Source organism: Eleutherodactylus coqui, chromosome 6 (genome assembly GCF_035609145.1).
Source record: "Eleutherodactylus coqui strain aEleCoq1 chromosome 6, aEleCoq1.hap1, whole genome shotgun sequence".
NCBI lineage: Eukaryota > Metazoa > Chordata > Amphibia > Anura > Eleutherodactylidae > Eleutherodactylus > Eleutherodactylus coqui.
The window spans coordinates 109,029,210-109,046,738 of NC_089842.1; the positions used below are offsets into that span (position 1 = coordinate 109,029,210).

General features: G+C 40.5%; 1 protein-coding gene across 4 annotated transcripts in view; it reads right to left on the bottom strand.

Annotated features, from left to right (window-relative positions):
- PRDM16 (PR/SET domain 16) overlaps window positions 1–17,529 on the bottom strand; it is a 495,474-nt gene that overhangs the window by 316,309 nt on the left and 161,636 nt on the right. For all 4 annotated transcript variants that reach the window (XM_066607384.1, XM_066607383.1, XM_066607382.1 and 1 more), the window contains exon 2: window positions 16,290–16,639. In XM_066607384.1, coding sequence (XP_066463481.1) covers window positions 16,290–16,639 — 350 coding nt within the window. The remainder of the gene's footprint in view (window positions 1–16,289; window positions 16,640–17,529) is intronic.

Here is a 17,529-nt window from a genome sequence, read left to right on the forward strand (position 1 = left end):
CCATAGGTGGGAGGGAGTAGCGTGGCTACTAAACTCCCTCCCTCTGTTTTACTCCCCCCATGCAGGCTTACCTCTCGTTTCTCTCCACTCATTCTGTGCAATAGGAGGGGTGAGACGGAGGCGGAGCTAAGCACAGGCCCGCCCCATCTCCTCCCATTGATGGCTATGGACAAGGGGTGGAAAATGGGTGGGGCTAAGTGTCCACCCTCTCCCCGCCCTGTGTCCGTAGCCATCAATGGGAGGGGGTGGGGCGGACCAGCACTTAGCTCCACCCCTCCCATCGCACAGAACGAGGGGGGAGGAATAAGAGGTGAGCCTGCGATGGGGAGGGAGGGGAAATGGGCAATGGCCTGGTGAGCTCGGCGCATTAACGCCGGCCTCACCAGGCCATATAAACGGGCATACAAACGTTTGATTTGTGTGCCCGTTCACCAGATTTTTCCCTCCCAACATAGCATATATCAGCCGGCTGTGAAAATGGCCGGCCGATATGCGCTCATGTGAAAGAAGCCTATATCACACATTTACTCAAGAATTATAGGTATGAATTATCAGCCCTCACTCTACATTTCACTATTAAGAGTATGACCACAAGGGATGGATACACTATAGATTTCCCATTGCAGAATTGCAGGTGCAAAGTATGCAGCACATTATAGTGCTAACAAAGTGGATGAGATTTTATTAAATCCATACACACTGCAAAAAAGTTTGCAGCAAAAACTGGCTTACAGTGCAGATATTAAAGGGGTTATCCAGTTGTAAACAGTTGATGACCTAACCTTAGTATAGGCCATCAATAGTAGATCTGCACTGGTCTGCTGTATGAGACCTTCTCGTCAGTTGTTTGCTAAGACATTGTATTCATGCACATAGCTGATGTGTGCAGGAAGCAAATAGCTCCATTCCCACTATAGTGGCCAGACTTGGTATTACACGTACATTCACTTCAACAGTAACACTGCCTGCAATACGAGGCCTGGTCACTGCTGTGGGAATGGAGTTGTCTGCTTCCTGCACACATCAGCTCTATGAATGAACACAGTGGCCCAAGCTGATGAACGAGTGTCCCAGATAGCAGACCCTTGCAGGTCTACTATTAATGGCCTATAATCAAGTTAGGTCATCAACAGTTTATAACTGGGAAAACCCCTTTAAAATCTCTATTATACTGATCAGGAAGGATCCCGAATAATGGTCGCTTTCCAATATACTGTTGATGGCTTTTGCTGAGGATAGGCCATCAATAGTTTACAAGTAGACAACCCTATAAATCTGTAGTATTTCAATTTATGCTGCAGATTTTCACCACTGATTACGCTCTACAATGTATACTGTGAAGTCTGCAACATATCCGCATGTAACACATGTGGATTCTGCCACAAAATTGTACTGCTAAAAATTGGCCCTGTACAGCCATACCCTAAATATTTAGTTTTTTTTTTAGGTAACCTACAATTAAAAATTCTTTTAATTCCAAAAGTGTGAAATTCTACCAATTTGAAAAAATTGCCACTTTGTCCAAATGCAAAAATGCCTACAAACACACAGACACGTATGTATTACACAGACATAAAACTGATGGAAAACTTTGATTCCAATATAAGCTATCAAATTTTACTGTCAAGGAAAGTTTTTTTTCTCTTGAGGATGAATTAGTCACGCTGGAAAGATGATAGCAATCCACAAAACCTGGACTCTCATACTATCACACGGCTGATGCCAAGCACAAACACAGGAAGGGCAATTAATTGTGACTACCGTATGTGGAGAGGTTCTGTGCCGTTCCACAGTCTTCTGCTGGGATCTATGCTTCCACAGTCCTATCAGCCAGAAACGATGGAAAGCATTATGCCACCTCGCCACCGCCCCCTGTACAAGTCTATAACGGCATACAACCCATCCTAGTTACATTGTAGAACGGATTGCTACCAGCATGATAGAATGTCAGCCCTATTAATTAACAAGTGATTATCTCTATATACAGACAGTTGCTAAACAGACGTATATATAAATTGCAACGATTCTTTACACACGGACCATTGATCGTGTCAAAAAATTCATATAAAGTAAAAAAATAAAAAACGCTTGTTTATGTAGCCTCATAGGCTCTAATGGGTCTGTGTGCTGTCCCTGAAATACATGGATGCAAACCTGTGTGAATAAGCCCTTATAAATGACATCAAAGAGTCAATATTAGGCCGGGCTCACATGGGCAGATTTGTATTGCCAATTCCGCGATTGCCGTCTGCGCGGTAAAACACAGGAATTGAAAGGCATTAACTTTGAATTTTTCATTCACACACACGGATATGAATTGCATATTCTGTGAACGGAAGAAAAATTGAAGCATGCTGTACTTTGCCGTGGAATCCATGCAGACGGCCTCCATTGATGTCTGCGGGTAACCACATCATCACTAAGCAACAGCATGGGAAAATACGAATTTACCAAAAAACCCCTGTACTGCGCATGACCGCCTGCAAGCCCCCGCTGTCATCTGCAGTATAGTATAGGGAGGTACATAGGGTCACCAACAAGGCTCACAGAATCTGCTGTGGGCATCCTGCATGCAAAATCCGACCCGCCTGTGTAGCTTACTAGAGCAGTTGTGAAGATATGGTCCATAATGGGAATCTCATGTCCAGATGAATAGTGTACAACAAGATGTAGAAAGTTTTGTGTTTTTTTTTTGGTTTTTTTTAAACATTTTTCTATGAATAAATACATTTGTCTATATTTGTCTCAGACTGAACTTCAGGTATGGTAGAAGGGAAGAGCAGGTTTCCATTTTGTGTCCTGAGAACAAGCCAAGTGTTGAAGGGATTTATTTTTATCAGTCAAAATGTTGTTTTTTCCCCATCCGTGGTTACTAGCCGAGTCACTCCTGCTATGGTGGAAGATGATAAAAGACTTCTGAGAAGAACTTGGTATGCATTGATGACTCTCAAAATACGAAAAGAAAATATTTATTTCCCCTCTGTGCTAGTGAGTAAGGGAGCTCTATTTAAAGGTTCAGCACTCCTCTCCATTACTCCTGAGTTATTCCCGCTTATGGAAATAATATTAAGATTTTGCCGTAATGTATTTAGTCATTTCTTTTTGCACATATAAATTCCACATACTGCCGATTAGTGCTGCCAATAGGCAACCCCTCCGTCTCTAGGCATTCTTTATTACAAGGATTCTACCTTTAAGATTTCAGTATTTTTTGCTGTTTAAAATAAATAAAATAATATTTTTAGTTGAATGGTCACTGACTTGTGTTTCCATGATAGCCAATGCTATAACTAGCACAATTGTAAATCTTTTTATTTGGCAAAAATAATGTTTTTATGCTGAAAAACTACTTAAAGGTCCACTAGGGGTCTCCCTTGCTTCTGGATTGCTGCCCACTGCCTGTTGCTCTATGAAGCCTGTCCTTAGCAGTAGATACACCAAGATAGATTGGGGGTGCAGAGAGTTCTCTGCTTGCTGTCATCTCATGCTGCCCATAGAAATCTATGATGATGAAGAGAAAGAGAAGTGAGCTTCTAAGGAGACAGTAGCAAAGACAGAGTCACACAGAAACAAGGCTATAGCTTCTGGAAAAATGTTTTAACTGAACTTGGTGCTGGATTTACAGCTACACTGCTCAGTACTGCTGTATAATGTCCTAATTGATACTGCTGCTTCTGTGTGTGTGAGAGATAGAGAACGGGGAGCAGGATCTCCTCTTCTCTATATGTGCTGTGTACAGAGACATCATAGCAGCTAGTCTCCACTCACCAGTTTAGGGAAGACTAAGAATTGGAAATACAGCCTGCAAGGGGCAGAACTGGTGAAAATGCACATTACAAGTCAAATAATGGTCAGAAATAGTGTTGTTAATCCACATGTGCACACTAGCATTTTCTGAAAAGTCACCTAAAAAATTAGGTATGCTTTAAATGATAAAAATCTGACTACCTACAACCACCACTAGGTGGAGCTTGGGAGCTAATTGAAAACTCAATAATAAAACAGTATGCAGTAGACTATCGTTAAATAACTTAAATCTATGTCTAGGCAGGCGATAAGGACTTTTGTGTCAGAAAAATGGAGTAGAGAAGTTGAATCAATCAGCACTGAATATTAATCCTAAAAATGACATTATGATGAATGGTTGATATTCGCTTTGTGTATTAAACCAATTATCATTATTAATAATACCAACACAAATAGTAATAATAATACTAATAATCATATTCGTGTTAATGATGATAACCCTCATGAGGTCGGGTTTGGCTCATCCGTACAGGTCGGCATATAATATAAATGACTCGCATTTGGAAGTAGTATTTTTTCGGATGCTTGTCAAGGGCAGCCATCTTTTAATTAGCAAAATAAACAGCGCTATGATAAATGTCATTATTTACTCAACAAATGATCAAAATCATTGTGTTTTTTCCCTCAGCTCTTTGCTCCACAGGGGCAATAAACTGAAAATGTGGTGTGATTTATACCAGACCCTTTGACTCTGTGTGTTCTGTGTCAGCAGGCAGGGGAGTAATAGACTCTGTAGAGCATGCATAAATTCAATCACATCTCACAAAATAAAGGAGCCCTTTTTTAAAGGATGCGTCTTTCCTTAAAGAATAATACACCCCAAGCTATTTCACAGAATTTCATTTACTGAGTAACAAGGAACCAATGACTAGGACCTAATCATTTCCTCTCCGAGACTTAGGAGGAAAAATCTGCCATGTATTTTACTGCAAATTATTGTGAATCATCGGTGTGGCATTAGCTGAGAGTTTATTTATGGGAGGTTTCTGGAGGGGATTTAAAAAAAAAATTAAAACTCCGACGTGTGAGTTGTAGGATAATGTGAGTTGTAAGATTTCAACATTTGACCATAAAAGTTAATTTTAGTATTCATTTATATATAAAACAAGTACTTTGCATAAAGGAGCTATCTGGGTTACGAAAGACATTCCAAATACTGAACTAGGAAATTCTGAGTAAATGGAGGGAGGTCCCTCCTTCAGGGTTTTTATCTGTCTGGATGCAGTACAGCCATATGATACACATGCAACCCATTGATTTATATGGGAACAGTGTAATTCTTTATTTCCCCTGTGGGGGTGCTGCATATAGATTGAACACTTGAGCCAAGTTCCCCAGCAGATGACGGAGAGGCAGAACTGTCTGTGCCTAAAGCATTTTCAAGGGGAGACAAGGGAGGTAATACTATCTGTGCCTGCATCATTTACTGAAGACGACGGGGATGCCGAACTTTCTGTGTCTGCATTATTTACTAAGGGAAGTTGTATTATCTGTGCCTGGATCACTTTCATGGAGAATAAAGGTACTTTTATATGGGACAATTGTCAGGCGCATAAGCACCCAACAACCGTCCCAATGAGTATTGCTCCTGTGGTTTCATACAGGAGCAATAGTCCTTTAGTGAATAGAGGTGGATATCTTTTCTGGCTGCTCACCTCCATTCACTGCAAACAGGCAGATGTTCAAAGATTGAATGACTCCTCCTGTTCACCTTGAGCAAGAAGCTGCTCCCTGGTTGCCCCATTTCAGTGAGTGACCACTGAGCGATTTGTCGAGCAGTGCCCTGTCCGTGACTCTGTGTACACGGAATGAATATTGCTGAAAATCACTGTTTTTGGGCTTGTTTTTGGGTGATCTTTGCCCCTTGTAAAGGTACCATAAGGCAGGCGTGCACTGTCACTATGGACGGGGGCATATGTAGATACTCAGTGTGGAGGGGGAACAAAGGAGATACTAACATTGTGGGAAACGCATACAAAAACACTATCACTGTTGAGGGGGGACAAACGAGGACACTATCACTGTGGGGGCAGACAGGAGGACACTATCACTGTGGGGCAGACAGGAGGACACTATCACTGTGGGGCAGACAGGAGGACACTATCACTGTGGGGCAGACAGGAGGACACTATCACTGTGGGGGCAGACAGGAGGACACTATTACTGTGGAGGGGGAACAAAGGAGGACACTAGCACTGTGGGGCAGACAGGAGGACACTATTACTGTGGAGGGGGAACAAAGGAGGACGCTATCACTGTGGGGCAGACAGGAGGACACTATTACTGTGGAGGGGGAACAAAGGAGGACGCTATCACTGTGGGGGCCATGAAGGGAGATAATTACAGTGAGGGAGAAGGAGGGGGAACATAAATTTTGGAGATTGTGCCTATAATCTCTTAAGACCCCAGAAACACCCTTGGCAATTCCACATCAAATCCGCATCTGAACTGTCTAATTTTTTAATGGGGATTCATGCTGTCATGTATACAGCACAGATTTTTTTCCACATGTGGGTTTGAAATCCACGTGCAGAATTAAAAGAAGTTGTACACCACTTCTTAACTGGGATTCTGCATCAGTAAATCTCACATGAATTTTCCCCACTGACTGTGCTGAATCCGCAGGGAGGTCCCTAACGCTAGCAAATTAAAATCTGTGCCAAAAATCTGCAACAATCACACAGAATTCTGATGTGGATTTTTATTGAAATTTACCGCATGCGAACATCACCTAAGAGACCCGGAAAGTTACTGATGGAATATTCCCAGCAGCCATGAAAAGAAGTTGCGTAAATGGGCCCAAACTGAACTTTTGCAGCATGGAATGTGTGCCTATAGCTATACTCCTTAGAGTGAGGCCACAGAGCGGTATGGTCACAGTGCAGCCCAGGACCCTTAGGGGGCTCATTAGGCCTCTCTTCTCCATATAGTAAGCCTAGTAGTATGAATATTCATTATGGTTGGTTATGGTTACAGAATTTGCATGGGGGCCCAGATGCTTCAAGTTACGCCTCTGGCATGCCGAGATACTGACTGCTATGATTGCAAGTTCATTATGAAATGGCAGCACAATTTTGTATTTTGTGGAATTTAGCTTGGGATCGCCCAGGACGGGTACCACAGAGCACGTCTTCACTTCACTTTACTTCACGTGCCGCAATACAAACATCAGCCACTGCAGATAGTTACATCAAAAGAAGATCTGCGTGCCCGGCTCTAACGGAACATAAATGGCCCTCCGTACCGTCTGGCGGGCAGTCCTCCCAGGCTAACAAAATAAACTAAGCACACCCATATACAAGTACAGGGTAGCAGCTCCCACAGCTTTGGGTCTCTAGACAGAGAGCAAGACTGCAGATTTCCTCTGTCCTTCTACCGCCACCTACTAGAGCAAAAATCACAGAAAGCGGCTCCTCTATATAGCAGTCTGGCCTCCGCATGCTTGAGGGATATGTGGCTTATATGCCTGCCCTCTTGTAACAATGTATCAGTGAGCATGGGGCCACTTTCTGTGATTTTTGTCTGTTTGATAATTCCCTTTCTGTGATTTCCACCCACTGGAGCAACTAATTAATTACCTAGCAGGGGAACGTATTGCCTGACAGAATGCTAGAAGTCTGGGAGAAATAGGCTAGGGTCATACTCTCAGCGGAGATCTTGTGGTTTTGCAGCAGCGAAAAAACGTGGCACTTAGCAGCGGGTTTTGGAGTAGCTTAGCCACATGCTTTTCCATTGGGCCAGCTCTCCCATACAGAGGAGGGCAGTCGCAACGGAAAAAAAGATCAAATAAACATGCTGCGGCAGAGGAATACACGCCGCAGCGCCAGCTTCTTCCAGCTTTGCCACAATGGATTGACCGTCCTGTGTGGACCAAATTTTTTACAAATCTCATCCACATAGCTGGCTAATCCCGGGATTAGCAGTCGCAGGCGGATTTGCCACAGTGAAATTCCGCACGGAATTTCCACGGCAAATCCACCCCGTGTAAACCCAGTCAAATACTATATACTGCCCGTACACTACCACTCCCATCATCCCCTCACACTAGGTAAACAGCAACTCTACCTGCAAAACCGTTCAGCTGATATTTTTCAACTATAGCACGACTGCCCAGAATCCATACTTTGGGGTCTTATTCTCAGGTGTCCCGATCCGGACTCCACAGTGTAGCTTAATTGGTCGAGGGGTTGGGGGGAAATGGAATCTTTGCCTTAGGTGCAGTAAAACCTACCTACACCGCTGCTTAAGGAAAGCAGCACTATCTATGCTTACATCATGTTGGCTTTCATATGGGTACGGGGATGGCAAACGGGGATTTGTTACTTATCTCCAGGGAAATTGATTGAGTATAATGCTACAATTAAACATGTGAATCCTTATTTTCCCTACTAACAGAAGCTGAAGAACCACTTGGCTTTCACCATAGATATCAGATTGAAATTGTTGGGATCGGCCTATAATAATGTGAATGGCCAGCATATATCACACTTCTAAAGTTGAATAGCATCTACTTCTGCAAATTAATTTCAAATGGTTGAGCTTTCCTATTGACAAATTAAAGAGAATGGTAGGCGACCGATTTGTCCAATGTGCTGTGTTTAATGATTGGGTAGAGCAGTGGATATGGTAGTTTGATTTGCTCAAGTAGGAACCTAATAGCTGTTATGGTTTACAAAACTTTTTACCCCTTGTGCCAGTTTTGGTAACTGTCACCCACGGGGACCATCAAATCGCATCTGTGTTATTCCCATTCACTGCAGAGTTCATTTGAAATCCAATTAATGCTCCTACTGCTGACCTAAGGCCTCCATAAATAACCACAAATTAATAACTCAACGGGATCTTCCATGTCACCATTCTGCAGATTATGAAAAGAAGTTGTTTTCCAGAAAAACACTTGTGACTGCAGCATTGAGGGTCTGTATTCAGCCGCTCTGCTGGATGCGGCCGCTGAACAATTGATCCTTGTGTAAAGATGGAAATTAATTAAATGGTGTTTTTATAATCTGCCAGATTCAGAAGGTATCTTGTAAAATTTCCCTACAGATAGAGCCGCCCGATAAAAAGATGTCCCACAAAGCCAGCAATTTATCTATGTGAGATGTGAATACAAGGTCAGGACAGATAGTGGTTGGGTGGGTCTGAATCTCTGTTTGAGGAAGTTAGCGCAAGGGCAAATAGTTTTAACTACTGGTATAAAAGTTGGCTGTCAGGTCACGATCAGTGAACAAACGAATGCCAGAGAAACAAGAGGAGCGCCATGGGGAAAGTATTCTCACGTAGACCAAAAATAAATAATATCACAAAGTCAATAGTATCTCAAATAATAGAAACAGACCGTACCAGGCTTCAGATTCAATGAGTAATAGAGATATGGAACATTACTTAAAAATAAAAAGGTAAACATGGGTTTGTGCCAGGATAAGAGAAATGCTGTCCCAAGGTTGTTAGAAGGACCATCTATGTTCTTGATATCACCGTGAGAATGTTTCACTAGATGTGACTCCATTAATATACTTATGGGTCGAAGATACATTTTTTTCTTATTTTACTTCTCTCTTTTTGAGGGCTTTAGCCATCCATACATATGTGATCAATGACCATACACTCGTACAACCCACACTTACTCCTCCTGACTACCAAAGAAAAAACATGGTTGGCTTCATGGCCATTGAGTCCTTCATACACGTTCGATGATCAGCCAATCTTGGCAAAATTGGTGGGTTTGGTGGAGATGACTTTTATCTAATGTGTATGGCCAACTTTAGTGAATCTTTCTTGGCACTACAGGAACATAATCTAATAAGAAGGTTATTTTTATAGCAACAGTTTAATAACATCTGTATTAGTTTCTTACCGCCAGTATATCTGCACCGCAGTTTCAAATAAAGTGATGAATACTGCCCTGAAAACAAAGTATTTCAGACCAGTTTTGATGTACCTCCAGTGAGGTAAGAGTTTACAGGGCCGATCATCAGGTTTTATGCCTGTATAAAATGAACCACGAACCATTAGCAAACAAATTATCGTTTGTCATTTAATCGTTGTTCAGTTTTGCGCAATCCAACGACTACCTGAACGATAATATTTTTCTGCAAAAATAGTCCTTATATTATACAGCTAAACCAAAAAAGTATTAAGCAACTCTTCAAAAAGCCTTGATCAAAAATGTGCGGCCTCTTTCCAAACATGGCTCAGACGTAGGATCTATGTATCTATATGCACTAGCCACGTACATAGAAGAAACCAGCTTATCAGCTGTAGCGTCCTCCTTGTAATGCAGGGACCCCAGTCCAGCTGTGTGTCTTACACCGAGAATGAAAACTTGATCCAGCATGACGATAAATGATGATCGCGGCTTTATTATTGGCACTATTACCGTACAGCCCATTTGAAGCAACAGCTGAACAGAAATACTTCCGCGTTTCAGACTCCTCACATTCTAGCTATGATTAAGGAGGTGTGAGGTGGTTGAAACACATGAGAATTTCTATTCTGCTGCTGTTTCAAGTGGACTGTCATTATGTCATATTAAAGCTTGGATCTGCCTTTATCTGGGTGCCGGATCAAGGTTTCATTTCCTATATATTTCTATGTGTTACTTTCTTCAATCTGGCCTCTTTTGGTGAATTAGCAGAAAGAGGGCAGGGATGGAAGAGAGTAAAACATGAGTACATACAGAGTTTGTTTTTAGTGTGTATCCATGGAGAGACATAGGTCTGAATAGGAGCTGCATACTCGAAATGGTAGAAGACTTTTAATTAAGGCAATGGGGGACTCGCCTTTCAATCTATTTTGGTAATTAATTGAATATTTTAATTAAAGGGACTCAGTCCCTTTAACTAAGTTATGGGGCTCAAAGATGAGGGAATGTGGAGTCTGGGGAGGTTTGCCCTATTCCAGTGCTGTGAAGATCACACAGTTTGAGTCCTTATGCACGCGCAATCCCATAGAGATAAATGGATAATGCACATGCAGAAAGAGCCAAGCTGCTAGCGCACACTGACTTTGCGTAGGGCACAGCGCTGGAGTAAAGCGCCCAGTGAGTATAAAACATACCTTCTTGGACTCTCCGCTCCCTCACCTTTGAACCCCATAACTTTAAGGGACTATGTCCCTTTAAAGTACAATTCCCCAATTTAATGTTTACATCTACTCCCATAAACTGCAGAGACAATCAGGAAATATAGGAAGACTTATGAACGGGGGTAGATGTGGGATTAAAATATTCTGTCGCCTTTTACAAGATAGTTGGAACAACATCTAGTAAAATCAGCCTTCCTATTTTTAGTATTATTGCGACAGCCAATGGGTGTGCTTCTGCTATTATTATGGAATTTGTATTTATGCAATTCCCTAAGGCTGGGGTCACATGGGACCGAAATCCAGTGGAAATTTCGCGGAATGACCGCACCAAAAAAATGCGAGATCTCCACGGGATAAGTGCAGCTTCAAAACCCTTAGCCTTTCGCCATGGGTTTTGGAGTGGCTTCGCCCATAGAGAAGAGAGAGGCCGCCGCAGAAAAGGGAAAAGAATTGACATGCTGCAGTATTGAATTGTCCATTTCCGCATAGCTTGGCCGCAGAGTGTGGACAAGACTTTGCTGGCTAATCCTGGGATTAATAGCTGCGGGCGGAATGGCCGTGCAAAATGTCTGCACGGAAATTCTGCGGCAATTCTGCCCTGTGTGAACCCAACCTTACACTGCTAAGTTGTGTAAAAGTGGCGATACAATTAAGAAAACTGGATTGAAGTCATTAAATGCAAGTAGAAAGGCACCAATGTGTAAGTCCGGAGTGATAAGTACGGCCACGATAACTGTTCAAATATTATATCTTCTGACCTAACAATAAGATCTTTGTCACTTCTGAAACCTTTGAGAATTCCTGCTGCCTGGAACGATCACTGGCGAGGTGTTTGTCCTCACCTATGCCATACACACATAAGTGATTTGTATCCTATTGGGATGACTCATTAGTAAATCTATCAGATCAAGCCCAGACATGGGACTCTGTCTTTTGTGTATTTGACACAAAAACATAAAAAAGGTTGAAGTGCCTTTCTATCAGTGTATCCTCTATTGTGAGCTGGTCAACAAGCTCTGACACTTCAAAAAAAAAAAAAGGTCAAATTCCACTTTGCTTTCCGGATTTTGTGGTTTATGAAGTGTTAATGAATTGATGCTTTCTAATGCATTTTCAAACAACATATAATTCCCAGAGGAGTGAAGTGGTTTGATTGACTGTTCCCAAGATAAATCTTGTTTATTTATTTCAATGATCTCATGGCGTTACTTTAGACCAGGGTTTCATTTCTATTTCCAGGCAAATGCATTGGATTAGTGAATAAAAGGACATAATGTCATAGAATGTGTAATACTGCGACTATTTTTTTGATAATTGCCATGAGGAATCCTTTACTTCTTGGGTTTGGTTTCTCATAGGTTATTGGGTTATGGTTACATTTGTCATTCGCACTACCACATCTCACCACTAGAAGAGTCAAATATTTTCTGTAGACACTAATGGAACAGCGCCCCCTCCTCCTGCTTATATTAAGTTAGTGAATTAAATTAACTATATCAAAAAGACGGTTGACCTCTTATTGTAAAGTCTGCCAGATATTTTTGTAAAAAAGTGTTGATTTGTCAATCATTATTGAGATTTACTATTACTGTCTAAGATTTAGAAAGCCTATAACTAGTAGAGACATGCAGAAGATGTGCCAAGTTTAAGACAGTGGCACTTACTGTGTAATTAGATTTAGCGGATCATCTTATACGTGTGCCACTTATTATTACATGCTGTCAGAGCCTTAGGGCTTGGTTTCAGACTATTTCCTCCTATGTGCAGTGGGAGGAAACTATAGTCCGTGATTGGACTATTATCTCTTATGTAATAGTGGACTGCAATATGGGGTCCTCTAGTTGTCGCAAAACCAGATTAAATGGACAGGTACTTGGATTGTAGTCTTAGAATAAGGCTCTAGAGCTAAGTCATAGCTGGAAAACACTAGTTGGATCATCGAATACTGTAAAACTTGTCAAAATGGCATTTTGGGGAATTCGCTCTACAGTCTGGTTCTGGACTATGACTGGTGGCTTAAATTGGCCTTAAACAAGTATTATTGTTATCTATGGTTATACTTTATGGAATATGCTATCATTGGAGCATTTTTAATCTTTCTTACAAATATATTGTATATGACTGGATCATTTATGGTTGAGGGTTCTGCCATATTAGAAAGACAGATAGATATGAAAGAGATCGATACGAGATAGATATGAGATAGATGGATAGATAGATATATAGATAGATATGAGATAGATATGAAATAGATAGATAGATAGATATGACATAGATATGTGATAGATAGATAGATATGAGATAGATAGATAGATAGATAGATAGATAGATAGATAGATAGATAGATAGATAGATAGATAGATAGATAGATAGATAGATAGATATGAGATAGATAGATGTGAGATAGATAAATAGATAGATATGGAGAAGATAGATAGATAGATAGATAGATAGATAGATAGATAGATAGATAGATAGATAGATAGATAGATAGATAAATGGGCAACAGATATGCATTTTTCTTTTTGAAAGACTGAGATTTAGTTTTTCTGCTCCTTTATTTACCATGCACTCAAGTGTTCTTTTTTCTATAGTCAGATTTCTCATACAAGAAAACAGGATGTATAAGATGAGTATTAATGCAGAGGTTTTATCGAGGTGTGACGAGTACATCACCTAACCATGAAATGACTTTAATGGCTTTTAAATAAATGGTTTGTATTGTAATACAGGGAGAAATAGGAGAGGTATGTGCAGTGATGGAGCATTCCCTGAGGCTAAGCATCTTTCAGCTGAGATGTTGTATCAAAGAGAATAATTTGTGCACACTGCTCAGGTCCTTTCTACAAATAACAGTTTTGTGTGAACTTGGCCTTTAAAATGGCGACATCAATCATGTAGGGAGACATTTAAATTTTAGATTACCTGTGGCGGTGAAGTTAACATTTTCGGTATGAGAAGTCACTGCAGAAGAGATAAATTATTTTGCACTTAAAGATACAGAACATGGTGCACATATTTGCCAGTTATTTATTGATAGCAAAATAAGTGGCAAATGACAGAAGGTATAGGCAATGGCTTAATGACCCCATGATCAGTGGGCTACCATGTCCACATTTCTACCAGGCTGTCACACATGGCCATATTTCATGGCCTGATAAGATAATCGGGTAAGGGAAAATAATGTTCATGGAGACTGGTAGGCTGATAGATGATGACGTTTACTCCTTTGAAGGTGTAATGTCAGAGAGTACATACTACTGCTCAACTCAGTTGTCAGCTCATATAAATTGGCTTTGTGTGTATCGTAGATAAAAAGTTACAAGGACAGTTAGCCATTTTAGTGTCTATGAAGATGAGTTCTTCTTCATCTGGTCACCCAACTTCATAAGTGTTTACACAAATCTCTTGTCTTCTTCCCTGTAGGTCATGGATCAAAATGTAGTCTTTTACTGTTGCACCTTAAGGCGCAACTCTACAAGAAATTTAAGAATAAAGCTAAAACATATTCTAAAACTTTTAGGAAGGCAAGCTAGTTATACAATACAGTACTAACCCACGGAAGGCTTAAGAGAGCTAGCTAACCTACTGTAGGAGAGGACAGCTTACTTGGGCTTCTTGCCAATGGAAAAAAATGTAACTGTAGCCAGTATTAATTGGGGGGCAAGACTTATGGGAAAAGAAAAGGCTTCCAGCATTTGTCCATTGTCATAGTGAATTGGAGGAACTCAGACACTGTAAAAAATACATAGTAAACACTGTTTTCTCAGATTATCCCTATGGTGGTAGCTTGTGTTACGTGCACTTAGTGACCTCACAATACTACATACAACATGTTACTAACTGCGAAGCCAAAAAAAATCATCTCAGCAGATATGTTACATTTAAAACAGCCAGCGCCAATATCATGTGGCAAGGTGTACAACAAAAATAACATAAAATAACATAGCGTGAGGAAATTGAGGACACTCAGGACTATGGACTCAGGGGATATTGTGAGAACATTCTTGTCTGTGGAAAAAGTAGTTTCATAATTTCTGCTGGTCTTATTTGGAGTAAAGAAATTCTGTATAAGTGAGGACCTAATTTAGAAATACAGTAGATGGGAGACAAGACTAAAGCGAAAAGTACAAGAAATTGGCCTGTGATAAATTTAGACCAGACGTATTACTTATCATTGTTTATAGATTCTGCTCAGCGTGGTTTAAATTACAAGGTATTCATATAATTTTGGACAAAGTGGTCATAACAAAATATGGGTGGTTTCACATCTGCATTGGGGATTTCGCTTTCTTGCTCCATTCGGGGAGCAGAAAAGGAGAATCCCCACTGCCAAACAGTTCCATCTCTGGACGGAATTGAACAGCGCCAGATGGACTATAATGACTGTCTGAACAGTGCGCATTGACTGTAATGGGGTCCGCCCTCTTTCTGTCCAGCTGCCTGGCTTTTGGATAGAAGAAAATATACTATATGCAGTCCTTTTTCTTCCAGTATTTTCACCTAGATCTGTGATGGAACCTCTGACCAGAGGTTCCGACACAGATGTGAAACTAGCCTATAAAGGCTGATTGAAGGTGTACAATCCTTTGAACAATGGCAGAACATAATACAAAAATCACGTCATATTAGCCAGTGAGTCCTGAGAAATTATCAAGACAGTTCTTTTATACATACATGTGGAAGGTTTCAGGAATTGTACATTGGACTCACCAAAAAAAAAATCAGCCCACTCTTAGACTTTTCGCTAATGAAAATTTGACCTTGAAGTTCTGTTGTCCGTGCCACGTTGTAAAAATACTAGACCCAAATAATTTTTGAGGATTTCATTTGGAGATTCATTAGAAGAAAACTTTTCGAAAACGGTCCTGTATCCTCTAACATTTTATCGTAGCTCAAGGAAGGAGTAAAGCTCTCTTAATGAGTCCACCCAAGTCATTCTCAAACTGGGTGCATTAGAGACTGGAATTAATGGAAATGTTCTAGACTCATATCTATTAATATAAAAATTAATAAAATTTATGAGATTAATAAATACCGACAAGAAGATGGTGTTAGAAATCCTCATTGAGGCAACTAAAATTATAATTGGGTTATGTTTAGCAAATATTCACAAAACTATTTCCTCTGTTTGAAAACCTGATACAAAATGTAGTTCATGAGTGGGTTAAATGTGTAAGGCAACATTGATGCATTTAAATTTGCTCGAATTATCCCATTAAGGATCATGTAAAACTCACTGCACTATAATTACAAGACATGAAATACATAACCGGAATATACTATCGCCCACGCTCATCCTCCTGCTCTAGGCTGCATTCTCTACAATTTAATTTCATATATGTTATTATTGAAAAGTCAAGAGATGTGGTTAACTAAGTGCATAGTGTACTTACTTCCCATCCTAGATTATTCTCTTTTAATGTGGTCTTCTGCGTCATGATATAAGGTCCTAATCTTTCCCCAATTTCAATCTTCTTTTTGGCCCAAATCCCAAGACCAGCTCCTGGTATGGAGGATTCTCTGAGTTCAAAGTCAAGTGGGATTGGAATATCATCAGGAATGTAGACTGGGGCTTCATAGGGTGATCCTTCCTTTGGGGTAAAGTCTTCACTGGTTGGGAATGGTGAAGGAGGTCCTACAGGAATGGGTGACATAATACTGTCCTCTGTCTCTTCTTCTGCACTGTCACCACCAAGGAGATCCGGGTCAGGCTCATACACATTATTTACAAGGTCACTGTCACCTGCAATGAAAAGAAGGAGCCACAGTTTACAATTCATGTGCCATGTAGAGAAGTTTCAGCAAAGTATTGAGAAGACATTTATCAAAATGATATACGGACTTGGCACATTGATATCTGAATTGGATAAGGTTTGGAAATGTATGGCATATCATTCAGCTGAATTCTTTATGCCTGTGATTAGAGCCCATTGGCATGAACCTTTCTAGGGACTATTTTTCATCATCTAGTGTACAAAATGCTAAACAGTGACCCAATCAATATAATTGGGGTTCTTATCTGGGGCCTCTTTGAGTTTATACTTAGCACTAAAATAGTTCACTAGCTGGATATATGATGAGGCTGCTATTACATCCAATCAACAGCCACATAATTCTAAATGAAAGGACAGTAAAAATAGAAAACTGTTGGTCTAATTTGCCAAGGAATGAACTGACTGCATCCATATAACACCTTTGCAGACACAGACTATCCGAGAGCTTTAACATAGAACAAGTTCTCGAACTGTGTTTTGATCAGAAGTCCCCAAAGATATTTAGTTGGTTTGATACTAGCCATTAAATTAATTTAGGTACAATATCTCAAGAATGCCCTAAGAATTTAAATTGGGTTTAAGGGTATGCCATGCCACCACAAGCTACATTGTAGTAGTAACACTTAAAAGGATATTCCTATAACCCATCAGAATGAATCATGCTGAGAATGAACTATAGGATCTAAAGGGCTTTCCTGGCTTTACAAAAAAACATTTCCATAACCCAATTAGGAATTCAGAGTTAATGGTGGAGTGGTTCACTGTTTTGGGACCTTCATTTACGAATGAGAGAAAAGATCAATTGCATAAAGCATCTCTCATTTTGAAGGACCAGGCATATCTCTGCATAATGGACCTC